General features: G+C 51.6%; 7 protein-coding genes across 7 annotated transcripts; 4 read left to right on the top strand and 3 right to left on the bottom strand.

Annotated features, from left to right (window-relative positions):
- Positions 1-1,011: 1,011 nt before the first annotated feature.
- On the top strand, positions 1,012-2,673 carry BU24DRAFT_343970 (uncharacterized protein; the record flags this gene model as incomplete). The annotated part of the gene is made up of 5 exons (XM_033523388.1): positions 1,012-1,125; positions 1,307-1,487; positions 1,524-1,693; positions 1,757-2,170; positions 2,224-2,673. 5 exons carry the CDS (start codon positions 1,012-1,014, stop codon positions 2,671-2,673), a joined length of 1,329 nt encoding a protein of 442 aa, XP_033386738.1.
- Positions 2,674-3,369: 696 nt separating this feature from the next.
- BU24DRAFT_421382 (uncharacterized protein) lies at positions 3,370-5,133 on the bottom strand. The gene is made up of 3 exons (XM_033527716.1): positions 4,842-5,133; positions 4,631-4,714; positions 3,370-4,380 (listed from the first exon to the last, which is right to left on the bottom strand). The coding sequence occupies exons 1-3, from the start codon at positions 5,007-5,009 to the stop codon at positions 3,523-3,525; spliced, it is 1,110 nt and encodes a 369-aa protein (XP_033386737.1). The 5' UTR covers positions 5,010-5,133; the 3' UTR covers positions 3,370-3,522.
- A 431-nt stretch (positions 5,134-5,564) lies between these two features.
- BU24DRAFT_390257 (trimethylguanosine synthase) lies at positions 5,565-6,698 on the top strand (the record flags this gene model as incomplete). The annotated part of the gene is made up of 5 exons (XM_033525069.1): positions 5,565-5,644; positions 5,715-5,813; positions 5,874-6,163; positions 6,217-6,425; positions 6,475-6,698. 5 exons carry the CDS (start codon positions 5,565-5,567, stop codon positions 6,565-6,567), a joined length of 771 nt encoding a protein of 256 aa, XP_033386736.1. The 3' UTR covers positions 6,568-6,698.
- Positions 6,699-7,249: 551 nt separating this feature from the next.
- Positions 7,250-10,392, top strand: BU24DRAFT_345737 (uncharacterized protein; the record flags this gene model as incomplete). Its single annotated transcript, XM_033523456.1, has 2 exons — positions 7,250-10,161; positions 10,215-10,392. 2 exons carry the CDS (start codon positions 7,250-7,252, stop codon positions 10,390-10,392), a joined length of 3,090 nt encoding a protein of 1,029 aa, XP_033386735.1.
- Positions 10,393-12,128: 1,736 nt separating this feature from the next.
- On the bottom strand, positions 12,129-12,770 carry BU24DRAFT_461335 (uncharacterized protein; the record flags this gene model as incomplete). Its single annotated transcript, XM_033531883.1, has 2 exons — positions 12,129-12,689; positions 12,744-12,770. The coding sequence occupies 2 exons, from the start codon at positions 12,768-12,770 to the stop codon at positions 12,129-12,131; spliced, it is 588 nt and encodes a 195-aa protein (XP_033386734.1).
- Positions 12,771-13,168: 398 nt separating this feature from the next.
- Positions 13,169-15,382, top strand: BU24DRAFT_421379 (T-complex protein 1 subunit eta). The gene is made up of 4 exons (XM_033527715.1): positions 13,169-13,331; positions 13,396-13,562; positions 13,626-14,985; positions 15,044-15,382. Exons 1-4 carry the CDS (start codon positions 13,286-13,288, stop codon positions 15,151-15,153), a joined length of 1,683 nt encoding a protein of 560 aa, XP_033386733.1. The 5' UTR covers positions 13,169-13,285; the 3' UTR covers positions 15,154-15,382.
- A 173-nt stretch (positions 15,383-15,555) lies between these two features.
- Positions 15,556-17,294, bottom strand: BU24DRAFT_343096 (uncharacterized protein; the record flags this gene model as incomplete). The annotated part of the gene is made up of 3 exons (XM_033523353.1): positions 15,556-15,816; positions 15,859-16,767; positions 16,848-17,294. The coding sequence occupies 3 exons, from the start codon at positions 17,292-17,294 to the stop codon at positions 15,556-15,558; spliced, it is 1,617 nt and encodes a 538-aa protein (XP_033386732.1).
- Positions 17,295-17,441: the final 147 nt, after the last annotated feature.

Raw genomic sequence — 17,441 nt, 5'->3', positions numbered from 1 at the left:
CTTACACGCGATAGGTACTGAGCCAGGGCTGCGTAAAAATCCTGATTGTCGATGGACGGACGCTGATTGGCTATTGAGCTTCAATGATTGGCCCTACGGCAGTTCCGCACAATGCGTAAATCAAATTCTGCGCTGGGACCGAGAGGAGTCGATGGAGCTTGTCGCTGTCGCAATAATCATAATTATTGTCTCTGCTCTTACATCTTGTATGCGTGTACATATATACATGTGCAGGTGTGTGAGTCGTGTTCGGTCATCGTGTATCGCTGGTTTCATGTGCCAGTCCCGCATAGCCGACTGACAGATAGAGGGAAGGATTGGTTACTTGAATTGAATTGAATATACTGGAACTCCATTTCCCTCTATTAAATTTGTTATTGCCCTAAACGACATTAAGCAGGAAGAAAAAAAAATTAGGACAAGGACAGGCATGTAAATAGGAATACTCTGTAGGATAGGATAGGCCGATAGTAGAGCTATCGCCTCCCCACCAAGCAGGAGCAGCTGGGAGTTGCCCACATTTGCCCCTCACCATGTACCGACGCCCACCACCACCTGCGCCCACCCAAACTGATCCCCCCTCTTTGCCTCTCGTCTCATTATTCCCATGATTATTCCACCCCAAAAATCTACCAGCTACAATATTGTCAGCTACTCTTACCAGCTACCAATAACCAGCTCTCAGCTCTCAGCTCTATCTGACACACTCATACTTACCACTGACTGACTACCGCCACTACTCCTTGTCATAGCTCCCTTTGTACCCATACGCACCGTCTCCCACCCATTACTCAACCTCCCACCTCCAACCCATCCTATTATTCTATACCAGTAACCTTACACCACACCAGAGCTGTCAGAGCTCTTTCAACAGCTATCCCAGAGCTCGACACCTGCCATTGACATAGCTCCACCTTGTTCCATCTGTTCCAGCTGCTCTTCTCTCCTCACAAACAATCCCAATCCCTCCCTCCACCCACCGTCCCTGCTGAAGGGTACATGCAGCTGGGGATGCCGCCTCGAGCCTCGCTCACTGGTTCCTTCTCCGTATCGGACGAGAACAACGTCGTCGTCTGTCCTTTACGCAACCACGATGGCTCGGCCTGTAGAAAGCGCTGCACCGGCGTACGTCCTCTTCCTCTCTGTTTCTTTTCCTTTTGTTGTCTCTGGGGGCTTTCTTCCTTCCTTCCGTGGCTCTCCCCTCTCTAGCCAGCTTCGAGTCCACAGTCGCCAGCTCCTACGTCACGCTGCCGCTTGACTCGGACCCTCGAGAAACGCAACACAACTGACATGGTGCTTTGTACAGGAGAAACGATATCGCTCCATGCAGGAGCATATTCGCCGCGCACATCCCGAGCATTATATCTCGAAGCTCCCCGCAACCGAGGAGAGCTTCACGTTGATGGTCAATACGCCTCCGTCTGAGCGACCTCCCCCACCTCCACCTCCAATCACCTCAGTAGCAGGCCCACAAGGTTGGTGCCCTAGTCTCGTCGGTAGCTCCGGAGACTGACACTCTCAAGGCTTTGGAGGCGAGATCAATGCCTTCTACAATGATGACTATAGCTCGAATGCCGCAGGCAGAGCCTCGGACGAGATGCGACGAGCCTCCCTCTTACCCGCCGCCAGTGCGGCCGCAGCCCTCGCTTCGTTGCATACCCATCGCCCAGACTACGACTGGGAGTCGGATGCGGTAAGAATACAACCCTCATGCTAGACGTTGAGCAGTTCCAACTGACGTCGATATTGCGACCAGGAAGCAAACTCGGAGCCCGATGCGCAAGGCTATCGCCCACGAGCCCGCTTTGCACCCACAACCGTCGAGCAGCACATAACCGCCGACGAGCCATACTACACCACTGCCTCGTTGCAGCGCGAGCTATTGCCTTCGTCCCTTGCACGCTCCCCTCCCGGCCGCTCCTCTACCTTACCGCCCGTTCCACGATCCATAAAGCCAAACCGACCCCGTAAGTCCTCTGTCGGCCAGAACGCCCGCAAACCGAAACATGAACGCACAAAATCGAAGGAGCATGCGCGAAGATTGAGTCATGACCGCAAGGCATTTTCAGCCGAACCAACAGCAGCAGCAGCCCTGTTCGGTAAGAGGTGGGAGGACCTTATTGATGCTGCAGCTTCCGCAACCGAAGAGGATAGCCGAGACCTTACTCCGGTACGTATGAGGTATATTGTACTTATGTATCGTTACTCACGGTTTCATGCTAGGTTCCCGGCTCACCGCATCATTCTCCAATCATAACTAACAGGGCATCACTTCCCCCATTCCTCGCAAATCAGTTCCAGTCATATGCAGCATCTCCCTTACAAAATACCTTGACTCCGCCTCCCCAAGACCTACCAGAGCTCCAAGCCTATCCGTCCGTTGAATCTTCAATAGAATCCACAGTGTCTGGTCAAAATTTCCACATTCCATCACAAGGGTTATCGGATTCCTCACCGACATACCTTCACCCTGTACAGATATACTGCGCAGCCTGTCGAAAATTGTCTATACTGAAGGACAGCTACGCCTGTTCCGAGTGCATTTGCGGTCTATGTCAGGACTGTGTTGATGTTCTAATTAGCGAAAAGATCGGAGGCCGTACTGCGAGAGGGTGTCCGCGGTGCGGAGCCGTCGGTGGGAAGTTCAAGCCCTTCCAACTGGACATCAGATGAATTGTTTATTCTTTTCTGGGGCATTAGGTCTTCGTTTCGACTTTTTTTTTGGGTATACACGCACGCTCTCTTAGGTCCGAACTTTGCATATGGGAGTTTTGGGGTGGCTTTTTTGATATCTAAAGATCTCGCGTCCATCTTTTAACAGGGAATGAGGTCTTATTTACTGGTCTGTCTACGACCAACTATCCACAACTACACGACAAGGGCACCGGCGTTTATGGACCAATCTATTTTTTTTTGGTTTACATTGGGGCATTGCATAGACTACATTCTGATCAGATCATTGGGTGTGGGGAGTTTGGCGTTCTTCTTTTATTCTTCTTCTTTCTGGGAAAAACGAACGGTACGGAAACAAAAAGAACGAATGTTTCTTCCAGTTCGTCAGAGGAACCCGACGGACGAGCCAGTCCAAGCAAGCATCATGATATATTTTTTTCTCTTTTCTTGTTATTGTCATGTTTTCCTATCATCACGCTCTTGATAGTTGGAATCCACGCTAGCCGCCGATATGATTGCAACGCTAATCGCAACGCAATACAACGTAACGCAGACGAACGCAATGAGGGCGGAAGGTGGGGGAAATGGGAACACCCCAACCAACCAGCCAACGAACTGAATCAATTGAATGAATTGGATGACACATTTCTTCTGCCTCATCCATGAGAATATTTCCGTGTTGTATATCATCGACACTTGTATTTTTGAGGACTGTTCGATACTCTTCACATTCCCTAAACGTGATTTTGATAAATCTATACATCCCGTCCCGTCCGTCCCTCCCTCCCTCCATCTACCCTACTATCTACAACAACATCACCACCATTCCCTTTCTCTGTCTTTTCAACACTACTCGTCCTCAGCAGTAGCTTGAACAGGCGTCCCCGAACTCTTCGGTGGTCCACCTTTAGGTGGCGGCGGCGGCCCCCCAGCGCCCGCCTTCTTCGGCGGCGGAGGCAGCGCGCCGTCCTTCCTCTTCGGCGCGTAGTCCTCCTCCTTGCTCTTCTCCTCCCCTTCCTTGAAGTAGTCATCCAGGCCACCGCCTCCGCCTCCAGTCGCCGCCATGGCGTGATGCGCTCTTTGCTTCTTTTTACTCGATGGTGGGGGACCGCCGCCGGGGCGCGGTGAGGTGGAGGTGGGCGGCGGTGGTGATTTCGAAGGGATGGCCATGTTGGCGGGGACGAAGAGCTGCTCGCCGCCTCCTGCGACGGTCGCGATGCCAGCGCCGCTCTTCTCGTCGAAGGTGGTGTCTGCCGCTGCTCCGGAGGAGTACTGCTCGGCAGCAGAGAACATGGTTTCCCCCGGCGCCTGCGGCGGCTCGTCCAGCGCGGCGGGGATCCTGTGCAGTGCGCCGAAGCCGAGCACGCAGCCGAGCGCGCCCTCGCCTCCCCAGCCGCGCGACGGCGTGATGGTTAAGGGGCGAGTGACGTCGTACTCGTGGTTGTAGACGAGGAGGCGGAGCGGGCGGTTCAGGTGCGCCTCGACGAGCTCGCCGAGGCCGGATTCCCCGCGCACGATGCCCTCGGGACTGCCGATCACGTAGTCTCCGTACGGCAGCAGGCCCGCGACGTCGGCGGGGGAGTTGGGGATCACGTCGAGAATGTGCCAGACGTCTTCTGCGGCGGTTAGGGGCGTCCATTGGAGGGTTAGGCCGAGGGTGGGCGAGTTGGGCGGGATGGGGAGGTAAGTTTCCCGCACTTTTTGGCCCTACGGTGCTTGTGGTGTTAGTATGGGGTTTGGTGTTTCTTTTTCTTTGGGGTTATAGAGGGATGGAGGGGGATTGAGGTGTATGATAGATGTTGGAGGTGGTAACGTGACTTGTGGTGGACATGGTGGATGGTGCGTTTGATATTGATATAGATATATGCAGAACAAGCGATAGAGTGGGGGAAGGAGGCATTAGGGAAACGAGGGGTATCGAAACCAAACCATGTAGTAATTGAAGACAATGACTTACCTTTGCACTGAAGACTCCCAGACTGATGGTGGTTCCCGCGCAGTTGCGCACCTCTGTTGCGAAAAGATTCGGGTCGGGATTGTCCTGTACGTCACACCTCGAATATTAGCCTTTTTTATATCCCGGAACTCATTTAAATCAGAAATGCTGCTAGAGAAGTCCCCATGGATCGGGCTGAGTCGTGAAGAGAAAGATCGAACACAATACATACAATAGTCCTTCCATTAATTCCAATGATGAAATCAAACCAGGGCTCAAGAGCCAGCTCCGTATTCGTGTTCCTTAGGACCTGGAAACCATAGGCACCCTCGACGCTCGAACGCTCCTCCTCGGGCGCGGCATCAAGCCGCGCCATGAAGCGGTTGAGAGCCCCAAACATGGTCGTGATGAGGTGTGGTGATGGCGAAGGTGACGGTACTGACTGTTCGGGTTTACTACTATCTGGTTGGGGGGATGATGGAGACGCAGATGGCGACGAGTCCGAGGCCAGGTGTTGTTGTTGCGGCTCGTCGTGGGATTGCACGTCGGGGTTTGTGGCCATAGCTTTATGATCTGCATGCGCTAGTGCGCCGTTCGAGGTTGGACTCGCTGGTGTCGATGTCTTCGCCATGGTTTCTTTCATGTTTGAATTATTGCGCGCGACGGAGGATGTGAAGGCATTTGAGGATGAAGTTGGTAAAGGGTTTACATTGAGAGATGTTGCACAAGTGAATTTCCATCGACCTGTTCATTCCTTCCTTGCTCGCCTTGCTTGGGTCGTGCCAGATCGGACAGCTTGTATCAGGTTAGCGTATCTCAGCCCTATACAAAACCAGTCTAGCGTTGGTTGTGGGCAACTTACTTAACTTCACCAAACGGCGCGACAAACGAGCAACACCAAAACTACAGCTTCTCCTCTCGAACGTGTCGCTTTTCACGAAAAGTTTTATCAACGATGGAAGAGGAAGAAGTTCCAGATAAGGAGGGAGTCCACCAGTGGCTCTCCGAAGATTGGTTCCCTGAACATCTTAAAAAGTAAGAAAGTTTTGATTCGAGTTTCCCCATTTCCACGAAGTCTGGATTCGTGACTAATAGAAGGACTCAGATACTGGTTTCAAAGACACCAGTGGTGGTCGAAGTACAACGATGGGATTTGGATGACTGAACCTGCTTGGTTCGAAGTCACGCCGGAGCCCATTGCTAAGTAAGTATACTTTAAGGCCCTGTCGTTTGGTCTGCGAAGATCGTCTAACCTGCCGGACAGTAAAATTGCGGCGCACATCTCAGAGGCTGCGCCAGAAGATAAAAAGGTCATCGTGGATACCTTTGCCGGCGTAGGCGGAAATGCTATTGCATTCGCCCGTGAAGGCCGCTGGGATCAAGTCTTCGCCATCGAGAAAGACGAGAAGGCTGTCGCGTGCGGGAAGCACAACGCCAAAATCTACGGCGTTGAAAAGAAGATTGTTTGGATCACCGGTGACTGCTTCAGCGTGGTCGAGAAGCGACTGCGGGGCAGAAAAGACGTCGTTATTTTCGCCAGTCCGCCATGGGGAGGTGAGAGATCCCTTCATCAATTCGAAGTCAAGGTTTCATTCTAACATTGCCAGGGACCGAATACAATACAGAGGACATCTTCGACCTCACTAAAATGGAGCCGTACAATCTGGATAAAATGTTTAAAAGCTTTTCCAGAATCACCAGCGAGATTGTGTTTTACCTTCCCAGGAATTCGGATCTTAACCAGGTGGCGCAGTATGCGCCTGAGGGTGACGGGAAGCTTGAAGTCGCCCATTACTGTATAAAAGGTGCCAGCAAGGTAATACATATCTCCAATCGAACCCTACATCTACTAACCCATGTGCCAGGCGCTTTGTGTCTACTTCGGTAACTTTGATTTTCCACAAGAAGAGGAAGAGGAAGAGGAAGAGGAAGAGGAGGAGGAGGGAGAGGAGGAGTAAATATACAAGAGCAGTAAAACAGACCATGTTTTTCTAGGCACTTTGTTTCATTCGTGTATTTAATTGGCACATTAATCATCATTTTCAGGGTAAATGGAGGGGACACCCTCTACTATTGTCGGAAATCCTACTATTCAATGTTTTGATTCATACTGTCTCGATCATCCAGGCAGCGATCGTCCTCGCTTCTTATTGGCTAGTGATGACAGTGATTGCCGTTGAGTCTTGGCGCGCCGGCTCCACCTCTCCCATTCATCTTCACGGTCGTACTTACACGACACGCCCATTTAGCAGTTTCAACCATCCTACAACCCTCTCCAGCCTCAGTTGCAACCTGACACTATCGTATAGGCTTGAAGTCGATCATCTAATCTCTCCCGCCAAATCTGTGCCATCACGCGACCCTCCTTTTCGCGACAACTTTGATGCGGTTCAATCCGCCCCTCAAGGCTTGCGCGTTGGACTGCGCGCTTTCACTCATCGAATAGTCCTTTGCCATCACAACCTTCTCTTTGATCCACCTGCATAAGCTCCACTCGCAACCCACAAACTTTACCCAAACGTACACCACATGCCGCACGCCACCATGGATAATGGGGATGAGCTCATCGCGGCCCTCGGCCAGAGCGAGACTGCTCAGAGGAGCGAACTGGCAGATTTCCTTGGAGACGAGGCAGCGGGAATGAACATCGACCTAGATGCGCTCAACGACCAAGAACTGGATGTGGGAGAGAAAGCCGACGATGCTATCGATTACGAGGACATATCTGACGATGACCTACCGGACGAAGAGATGGACGACGCGAACGCGGTGGGACAACTGAGTGGGAGTACTGTACAGGACGGCCACGAGGAAGATGATGATCTTGAAGATTTGTTTGGCGGATCGGATCCAGTGGACGAGCCGGCGGAGAACGATGAGACTCAAGAGCAACAGGACGGGGACGCAGATGACGACGCCGCTGCGGACGATACCGAGAAAACACAGACAAACTTCCGCACAGTAGACTACGGCGCAATGGAGGATTCAGACGATGACGACCCGGAGTGGCGCGAACAGAAAGCATTGTTCCAGGCAGCTGCGCGAAAAGGCGCAGATGACGGTCTCCCACCCCCTCCACAGACTTCCAAGGAATACTTCGATCGCATTTGGCCGAACTTCGAACCCGGAAGGCCGCCTCGGTTCTTCAGTCTCATCCCTCGAAAACGCGCCTTTTTCGTACCTCGTACCCCACTCAAGCCGCCGAAGCCCATGCAACTCAATAAGATCAATCTCGAGATCGAACCAGATCAGGAGAAGGCTTTTCGTCTGCCTTCTACAGCCGCGTCCAACAAAACAGGGCGGCAGTTGGAAGAGGAACAGAGGGGCATTGTCTACATCACGGATGGCATCGAGGAAGTGGAGGAGAGCGGGGAAGAGATGGACCTTGACGATCTGGGAGACGTTGACGAGGAAGAAAAGATTGGCAACGTGTCATGGAACGACCTCAAGATTGCTTGTGAAGATTGGGACGCCATTGCTACGGACATGGAGTCAGATCACGCTGACGAGCTTTTGACACCTCCTGACACCCTCACAGACGACAGTTCTTGGATTCGCGACCTTGCCGCTCCACCAGCAAAGAGGCGTAGACTAGGAGATCGTGCCGGCCCAATACAATTCTCGGTATATGATCAAATAGATCTTCCATCGTGGGATGACCCGGAACTAGCCACGGCCAAGATCTCAAAGAAGATTATCCTCGACATGAACGACCCTAACCTTCTCCTCGATGTCTCACAAGCAACCGCGGAGCCGCAGAAACCTCGAGCTTCCACTCTAGGAATGAAGCGAGACAATCGTGGAAGTCTGGCCAATCCAATGTTCAAGAGATACAACATTTCTAACGACGAGGCGTATGATGCGCTTAAGGAAAACAGCCAACAGAAGGTCCGCGCTACCTTGACTCACACAAATGTCGAGCACAGTTTGCCCGCTCTCAAACTGCAGTATCCCTTTTACAAGGTCAACCTTGCAGATCGCGAATTGCGGTCATTCCATCGTCCGACCATCAACTTCAAGCCTGGTGAGCGAGTTAGCATCTCGCCGCTCAAGACACATATCAAAAGGAAGCACAAGAAGAACCTCAAGCCTTCGGATGCCTTTGCCGTCGCAGAAGATCTCAATATCGGCGACAGCTCTGACCTGCTCCTTGCTGAGTATTCGGAAGAATATCCTACTACGCTTTCCAATTTCGGTATGAGCAACAAGATCGTCAATTACTATCGTCGCAAGGATGAGCAAGATACTTCACGACCCAAGAAGGACCTCGGAGAGACTTCTATCTTGCTACCTCAAGACAAGAGTCCATTCTCTATATTCGGCTATGTTGACCCCGGCCAGACGGTGCCGACTCTTGTCAACTCCTTGTACAGAGCTCCGGTCTTCTCGCATGGACCCAAGCCCACCGACTTCTTGGTTAGCAGAAGTCACACTGGCACTCATGGATCCCACTACTACATGCGCAACATCCAAAATCTGGTGGTGGTTGGCCAACAATTCCCATTGGTCGAAGTGCCTGGAACGCACGCCCGCAAAGTAACAGAAGCATCCAAAAAACGATTAAAGATGCTGTCGTTCCGATTGTATCGCAAGGGTCAACAAAAGAACGCGCGACAGCCGTGGGTCAGCAATGAAATGATCAAGCACCATCTTCCCGGTACCGAAATCGCCCAAAATCGCAGTAGGATGAGGGAAATCATGAAGTACGAAAAGGAAACGGGAACGTGGCGACCGCAAGACGGAGAAGTCATACCGGAAGAACCTGCTCTTAGGTCCTGGATCAAACCAGAAGACATTTGTTTGATCGATTCCATGCATGCCGGTGACAAACATCTAACCGACGCTGGTTTTAAGGCGCAGGATATCAAGGATGATGAGGATGGAGATGCTGGCGAAAACACCGAACTCAAGCTAGCACCCTGGCACACTACCAAGAACTTCCTGAACGCCTGCCAAGGCAAAGCCATGTTGGAGCTCCACGGTGTTGGTGACCCTACTGGACGTGGAGAGGGTTTCAGTTTTATCAAGGTCTCAATGAAGGGTGGTTTCCGCGATGTAGGTGAGAGTTTGGCCGATAAGCTCGATGCCAAGAAACTTAAGGAGAATGGAGGCCACAGTTACAACGTCAAGAGGCAGGATGAACAATATTCGAATGCCATCAACAGGATATGGAACAAACAGGCAGATAGCCTGTCGTCTACTATGGAGCACTCCGATGTCGAGATGGACGACAACGTGGATGTCCGCCAGGAGCAACTCCGTGGCCGTACGCCCCGCTCTGAATTCGGTACACCTGCCTTGATGCGGGACGACGAGACTATGAGTCAGTTCAGTAGGAACAGTGCCAACGACGCGCAAGGAAAGGTCTTGCGGATCAAACGCTGGGTCAAGAATAAGTACGACGAAACCGAGGTCCAAGTGCAAACAATCACAGATCCGGAAGTGATTCGTCTGTATACCAAGCGGAAGAGGCAAGAACAGTTGGAGGCCATGACAATCGATAAGATCCAACCTACTGGTAACGCAGAGTTTGATGCACAACAAAAACTCAAGTACGACTCCGCGTACATTATTTCCGCTACTTATATACTAATGTTCTCTCCAGACTCCAAGCCGAACTCGCTCGTCTCAGGCGCAACGTCGAACGCCGCGAAGGTCGCGAAAAGGCCAAAGGCCTTCACAACTCACAAACGGGCGGGCCTGGCGCCGGCAAGGGTGGTGCTACACCACGCAAATGTGCAAACTGTGGGGAGGTGGGACACATCAAAACAAACAAGAAGTAGGCACTCCACTCCTTTTTTCTATTTTATTAACTCTTTTTCTCTTTCTCTCTCCCTCTCTCTTCTCTATTCCGAAACAGATACCCTGACAAGACATCAAGACTATGCCCCCTCCTCAACGGCCAAAAGAAGCAGAGCGATACCTTCAAGGACGCGAACGCTGGCTCACCTGTTGCCACCGCTACCCCTATCCCGGCTACACCTCAGAGTGCAATGTCGCCCCTATAAGTATAATTTTCTTACTTTCACCACCTCTACAATCATCCCTTCACTGCCAACCCTTTCCCTACTTGCCCTTCCGATTTTCACCCAGGTCTTGCCAGCCTTTCATTTTTCCTTCCCATATTGCATAGCACTGGCGTTATTCTATCTACTTCTCATCAAGACCAATGGACCACGTCTTGTCTTTCCATCCAAAAGGAAGATCACTCAACATGGGCATATCGGCGGAAAATCGGGGGTTTCTTTATTTCCAAAAATTGGGCTTTCGAAAAGGTCGTGGAACAAAAAATCCAGACCATTTCTTTTTTTTCTTCTTCATCATAATATCTTAACGCTATGGCTCCCAGGGGGGGTTTCTTTTGGGATACATCAATTACCATTTCTTCGGAGGAAACGGGGTTTGTTTTACCCCGCAATCACTGTATGATCAGACCAAAAAGAGGATTAATAATTTTATTAAACGACGGGGGAAAGAAAGGAAGGAATTGGAAGGAAACAATTGACAAATTACACAACCGCACACCGTCTCTTCCCCGTTTTCCTCTTTTTTCCCACAGTTCTATTCCTGGAGAAAAACAAAGAATCATAACTGGTGGAAAAACATCAACTCGACGCATTGTTGAGAACGCCCTTTTTTCATGCAGAGAGGTGGTGACTGAGTAATTGCTTTGAAATCTGTTTATCTGGAAGGTCGTGGGAAGTCTGTGATGCTGAGGTAATCATTACATACGGTGTAGAAAACGTGCTAAGGTTCGATTTGGGGTATATGGCTTGTTGATCAACTTATCGGGAAGAGGAAGGAAGGAAAGAAAAAAAATAAGCACAGCTGGAGTAAGGTAGTATCTGGAATTTTCGTCTTGCGATTATTCTGAGGAGATGGGTTGATGTTAGTATTGGTGGGTGCGGAGAGATCGCGTGCACTGTCTAAGATCCCAGGCACGTTGGGCGCGGGACGATTTTGCGGTGGTCATGATGTATATTTACTTTGGCTCCGATCTCAAGGATATCTAGCATGAAGAGAGAAAGATAATATGAAACGCAGAAGAAGATAAAATAATCCGAAAATGATGGGCTGCTTCCCCACCCTCTGAGCGCAAAAGGAATCTAGGAAGAAAAAGATCTATCGGGTGTGCCAATTTCCCAAGAAGAATGAGACAAGAAGAGAAGTAGGAAACAGAAAAGAATTCCACGTTTACATGATGGCGAATTACCTCCTGCGCGCTGAGATCGTAGGAGAAAGGTATCGTAAGACATGAGCCAATTCAAACAGCGGATATGATGGCATCGTGGCGCAACGAAAGATCCTTGAATATGTGTAACTATTCACTCCTCGCCGTGGCCCTTATTTGGCTCGTAGGCCACAATGTTGAGACAGGCGCCACCTCGGGCGGACTTCGTATACATGCTGTTGTTGATACAACATGACGCAGCCACCATCCTCTGTACGATGTCGATGGTCTTTGCAGCGTCTTCCTTCATAGGCCATAATGAACTTTACTAACGAGCGGCTCGAGTACTCAGAAGAACACCATAGGATCGGCCTGGAGATTCGTCAACCCTGGCAGGAAATCATGCACAACCGTGCAGAATGCGTCGTGATTGGGCTGGTCGTCCGGATTGTCCGATAGGAGCGTGAGCCGAATCTTCCGGACTTGCCGTTTAGCCTCCGGGCTCAGGTGCCGTATGAAGTCCAGCACCGGGAGGTAAGTGAATCCGTAGAAGTGGAAGAGGTTCTCGGAATACATGATGGAAAGGCACTCGTGGTAAATTAGCCGGTTGGTCCGGAGGATGTCCAGGCTTAGGTCGTCGGGATGCGGGCGACATTGGTGATTCCATTTCTTGCTGATGACGGTCGTTTCGCAGTCGGTGTAGAAGCGAAATTTCTTGTTTGATGAAGGGAGAACATATCTGAGGATCTCGCGCCGTATCTCAGATGGAATGCGCAAAAACGGTGGGTAATTGTCCAAGGCAGTTATTGTCTCGGGAATCGATATCTGCTTTGCCACAGAATCCCTTGAGCGTGTCCTGGGGCCATTGTACAATTCTTTTGAACTTGATTTCGTCTCAATGGGAGCAGGCTGATTCGAGGGTTAAGTATCACCACAGATATAGGAGGAAATGAAGATGCTCACTCGTTTTGAAAAAGTCTTGGCTGGCATAATGAAAGCGCGGAGAAGATGGATAGCAATATGATAAGTTCAACAACGCAAGAGAGGATCAGAAAGGTGGGTTGAGACAGGGCACGGGATGAGAGGGGAGCAGATTAGTCACGAGGACGGGTGACCGGCGCTTGATATTATCGAACAACACGGCGAAGGAAGATCGAAGGCGATATGTAAAGTGCGCGCTGGGTGCATGAAGGAAGGTAAATTAATACAAATTCACAACGGGCGGATCAGAGCTGCGTAGAAGGGTCGTACAAAGCATGGAAGGGAGATGGAAGGTTGGTCGGCTTTCGATGTCGTTGATTGAGGCTGCCTTGGCGTCGCGGAGCGGCGTTTCTTCGTTCCGACGCGTCCCAAAAATTCAAGCGGCGGCCTGGGGGGGTCGACGACACGATAGCTCCGAACTCAAGACTTCAACGTGTTCTACCCTGTTCGAAGCTTATCATCCCACCGAGAGCGAGTCTACACGGATTTCCAAGGGAACCTGACGTTTTTCACGCCCCGTCACCATGTCTTTCGGCGGCCAAACACCCACTATCGTGGTCCTGAGGGAGGGTACGACAACCAGCGCAACAGTTGTTATATATCATGTCGAATATTATACTGACTGAACTGAAAGGAACCGATCAGTCCCAGGGCAGAGGTCAAATCATATCCAACATCAACGCCTGTCTTGCCGTACAATCAACGATAAAATCGACGCTCGGTCCATATGGCGGGGATCTGTTGTTAGTGGATGAAAATGGAAGGCAGACAATCACAAACGATGGCGCAACAGTCATGAGGGTAATTTGATATCTACCATCAGAGACATGTTGATTATGCTTAACTTGACTAACATTCACTTAGCTTCTCGACATCGTTCACCCCGCAGCACGCGTTCTCACGGATATTGCACGCTCACAAGATGCCGAAGTCGGTGACGGCACAACCTCTGTGGTTGTCCTGGCTGGTGAAATATTGAACGAGATCAAGGACTACGTGGATCAGGGTGTCAGCAGTCAAACCATCATCAAGGGCCTGCGGAAAGCCTCGAACTTGGCGGTCAATAAGATAATGGAGATTGCCGTGGATACTGCGGAGCACAACCAGAGGGAAACATTGCAGAAGCTTGCCGCGACTGCCATGAGCAGTAAGCTGATTCACCGTAACTCTGCATTCTTCACGAAGATGGTCGTCGATGCCGTTCTCTCTCTGGACCAGGACGACCTCAACGAGAAGCTTATTGGCATCAAGAAGATTACTGGTGGTGCTCTACAAGACTCCCTTTTCGTTAACGGTGTTGCATTCAAGAAGACCTTCTCATATGCCGGTTTCGAGCAACAGCCCAAGACCTTCGAGAACCCTAAGATCGTCTGCCTGAACGTGGAACTAGAGCTTAAGAGCGAGAAGGACAATGCGGAGGTGCGAGTTGAGCAAGTCTCGGAATACCAGGCCATCGTCGACGCTGAGTGGCAGATCATCTTCAACAAGATGGAGGCGCTCTACAAGACGGGTGCCAAGGTCGTTCTCAGCAAACTTCCCATCGGAGATTTGGCCACACAATACTTCGCCGACCGAGATGTGTTCTGCGCCGGTCGAGTTGCCGCCGACGATTTGGAACGCGTATGCCAAGCCACCGGAGCGAGCATCCAGTCGACATGCTCGGACATTCAGGAGAAGCACCTCGGTACTTGCGAGAAGTTCAACGAGCGACAGATTGGTGGCGAGCGATTCAACTTCTTCGAGGGCTGCACTGCAGCAAAGACGTGCACACTCGTGCTCCGTGGCGGTGCCGAGCAGTTCATTGCTGAGGTCGAGCGCAGTCTGCACGATGCCATCATGATTGTCAAGCGCGCCATCAAGAACAGGAGCATCGTTGCTGGAGGTGGAGCCTGCGAAATGGAGATCTCCGCTTACCTTCACGCCTTTGCCGACGAGTCCGTCCGCAGCAAACAACAACCCATCATCAAGGCCTTCGCCAAGGCTTTGGAGGTGATCCCCAGACAGTTGTGCGATAACGCCGGTTTCGATGCCACAGATATCCTCAACCGCCTGCGAGTGGAGCACAGGAAGAACCACAACATCTGGGCTGGTGTCGACTTCATACACGAGGGTGTTGCCAACAACATGGAGACCTTCGTGTGGGAGCCTAGCTTGGTGAAGATCAACGCTATACAGGCAGCTACCGAGGCAGCTTGCTTGATCTTGAGCGTTGACGAGACGATTAGTGAGTATATCCACATGATACAGAAACTTCCGAATACACATACTGATACCTATCGCAGAGAACCAAGAATCGGCCCAACCGAGCGCACCCAACCAGCCCCTACCTCCGGGCGCCGCTCAGCGAGCACTCGGCATGAGAGGACGTGGACGCGGCATGCCCAGGCGGTAAAGAAGAAACAATTCAATTCAATCAACCGTTTCCTCACTAAGAACGAGGGGCGTTGTTGTTCAGGGGTGTGGGAAAGCAAAACAAAATTTTTAAAGAACTTGACGCTGAGTTAATGTATACCACTGAGCAGATGCAGGCAGGCAGACATACACCCCCGCCGTATATTAGATTCTGGACATAGAATTGCTACACACACATCCCGAATGAAATGAAAAGATACTGAATGAACATAAACATGAATATGAACAAGCAGTTGCAGTGATCTCTGAGTGGCAACAATGATTGATATATTTGCATTTCAGGTCTGGACGAACCACTCTCGACGTTCTATACACAACGCTCCCCTCTTTAACTAATCAACGATCCATCACCACCATCACCTCCTCACAACCAAACTCCCCCCTAGCCCTTGAACGTCGTACCCCCCTCCTCCCACCCCATGCCAAAGCTCCTCACCCTACTCCAATAAAACGGCCTATCATTCTTAAGATTAAAAACCCCCCAGTCGTCCGTGAGACGATTGAAATCATAGTACCCCTGCCAATTCAGCTTATTATTCCTCGCTCCTTTCCCCGCCGTCGCCAGGGACAGAATCATGCGGTTCCAGTACTTCGGAGTCGATCCCTGCGTCTCGACGAACAGCGTGCCTTCTTTCTCTCCGCCCTGCTCGTCCTCCTCGGTGGTGCTGCCGGGCTTGGAAGGCACAGATGGGCCGGAGAGACGCCACCGGCCGAGCAGGGAGTCCTTCATGGGCGCGGAGGGCAGGTTCCCGTGGTTGCGGTGCACGTGCTCCATGTGCAGGTAGGGGACCACGTCCGCGGGCTCTGACGTCGTGAGGAGGCTGATGCAGGTGCCGTCGCGGAAGAAGCGGAGGTACCGGTAGTAGGTTACGATGTGGATTGGGGAGTTCCAGGTTATGGTTGTTGGGGAGGGCGCACCGGGCCGCGTGTAGTTGACCGTGGAGATGTAGCAGCCGTTGAAGCGGATGCGGGGGCGTTGGCGGAAGAGGGCGCGGTAGGTTGGGTAGATGGTAGGGACGAGGTGGGCTGTTGGGTTGGAGGAGGTGGTGGTCCTATATGTTTCGTCGTCGTCTTCCGTGTCGGAGGAGGATGAGGAGGTGCCTAGTTCGTAGCCGCCTGCGCCGTCGTGGCCGAGAGGTTTGCCGTCGAGCTGGCAGGCGAAGTCGTAGTGCATGGCGGCGAAGCCGAACTCTGGGCCCAGGGCGATGCGTTTCCAGATTTGCTCCTCGGTGTGGACGAGGTAGGCGAGCCGTTTGCAGACCTGGGCGAGGCGGACAAAGGATGCTACGTCGTCGATGGCGAGGTGGAGGAGCACCTCGGTGAGGATCTCATCTGGGATAGAGGCGATAGGGCATGGCGGTGGTGGAGAGAGATCTGTTGGCGGGGGTTCGCCCTGGATCGAGAGGGAGGAGAACTCTTCCAGGAGGTTTTGGAGGGTCGACGAGGTGCCTTGTAGGGAGTGATGGGCGGTATTGGGGACTGTTACAGGCGCGTTGGAAGGGTTTGGGTCCTGTGGTTTCGGCTTGGAAGCCTGTTGGAAGAAAGATGGAGGAAAATGCTTGTTTTTATATGTTTGATGGACGTTGGAATCAAGCTGCGGAAGGATCGTTAGCTCACATATCTATGCGTTTCTTCTCCTACGAGAATGGGGAGCTGAGACAAGATGGTATTTACCTTGAAAGCTTTCCGGTACAGATTTAAACTATCTCCCAAACTTCCTTGACTCTCTTTCTCTACGGCCTTTTCGTAATGCTCTAAAGCGGATCGCGGCTCTTTGCTTGATGAAGAGGCAGAAGGGGCGCTGGTTTCATCCAGCCTCCTTCCGTGCTGCTTATCTCCAAGGTCTGGGTAGACATGCGGTTCGACTTCATCTATCTCTTCAATGCTGCGATGGCGTGCATGTGAATGTTCATGTGTATGGCTATGGCTATGGCTATGGCCCTTGTGAGCATGGGTCTTGCTGGACGATGCGTGACTATGCTTCGATGTCGTCGCAGCCGACGGCCCAGCCGCGGATTTATCCTTTGACTTTGCAGAGACTTCTTCTCGCCATTTCTGGCGGAAGGATTCGAGCTCTGCCTCGGTGTTTGGGATGTTGTTATTGTTGTTGTCGGGTTCCATAGTGGGTATGTGGTTATGGTGGTGGTGGTAAGTAGCGGTGGCGTATCTTAAGTCCGGTACCGGTACCTGGGTGCGTCGGCTTGAGATGGAAAAGTGTGGAGAGCCCGAATCTATGGGAATTCCGCGGCCTTGGACCAGTTCTAATAC

This window comes from Aaosphaeria arxii (assembly GCF_010015735.1).
Source record: "Aaosphaeria arxii CBS 175.79 unplaced genomic scaffold BU24scaffold_3, whole genome shotgun sequence".
Taxonomy (NCBI): domain Eukaryota; kingdom Fungi; phylum Ascomycota; class Dothideomycetes; order Pleosporales; genus Aaosphaeria; species Aaosphaeria arxii.
This window is presented reverse-complemented; position numbering and strand designations above follow the sequence as displayed.

Bases quoted from the DNA above. Each gene is read 5' to 3' on its own strand.
- BU24DRAFT_421382 (XM_033527716.1), bottom strand. From the start codon at position 5,009: ATGTTTGGGGCTCTCAACCGCTTCATGGCGCGGCTTGATGCCGCGCCC. The intron at 4,715-4,841 runs GTATGTATTGTG...TGTGACGTACAG, and splicing joins GAATTAATGGAAGGACTATT to GACAATCCCGACCCGAATCT. The intron at 4,381-4,630 runs GTAAGTCATTGT...CAAGCACCGTAG, and splicing joins TGGGAGTCTTCAGTGCAAAG to GGCCAAAAAGTGCGGGAAAC.
- BU24DRAFT_421379 (XM_033527715.1), top strand. From the start codon at position 13,286: ATGTCTTTCGGCGGCCAAACACCCACTATCGTGGTCCTGAGGGAGG. The intron at 13,563-13,625 runs GTAATTTGATAT...ACATTCACTTAG, and splicing joins ATGGCGCAACAGTCATGAGG to CTTCTCGACATCGTTCACCC. The intron at 14,986-15,043 runs GTGAGTATATCC...TACCTATCGCAG, and splicing joins GAGCGTTGACGAGACGATTA to AGAACCAAGAATCGGCCCAA.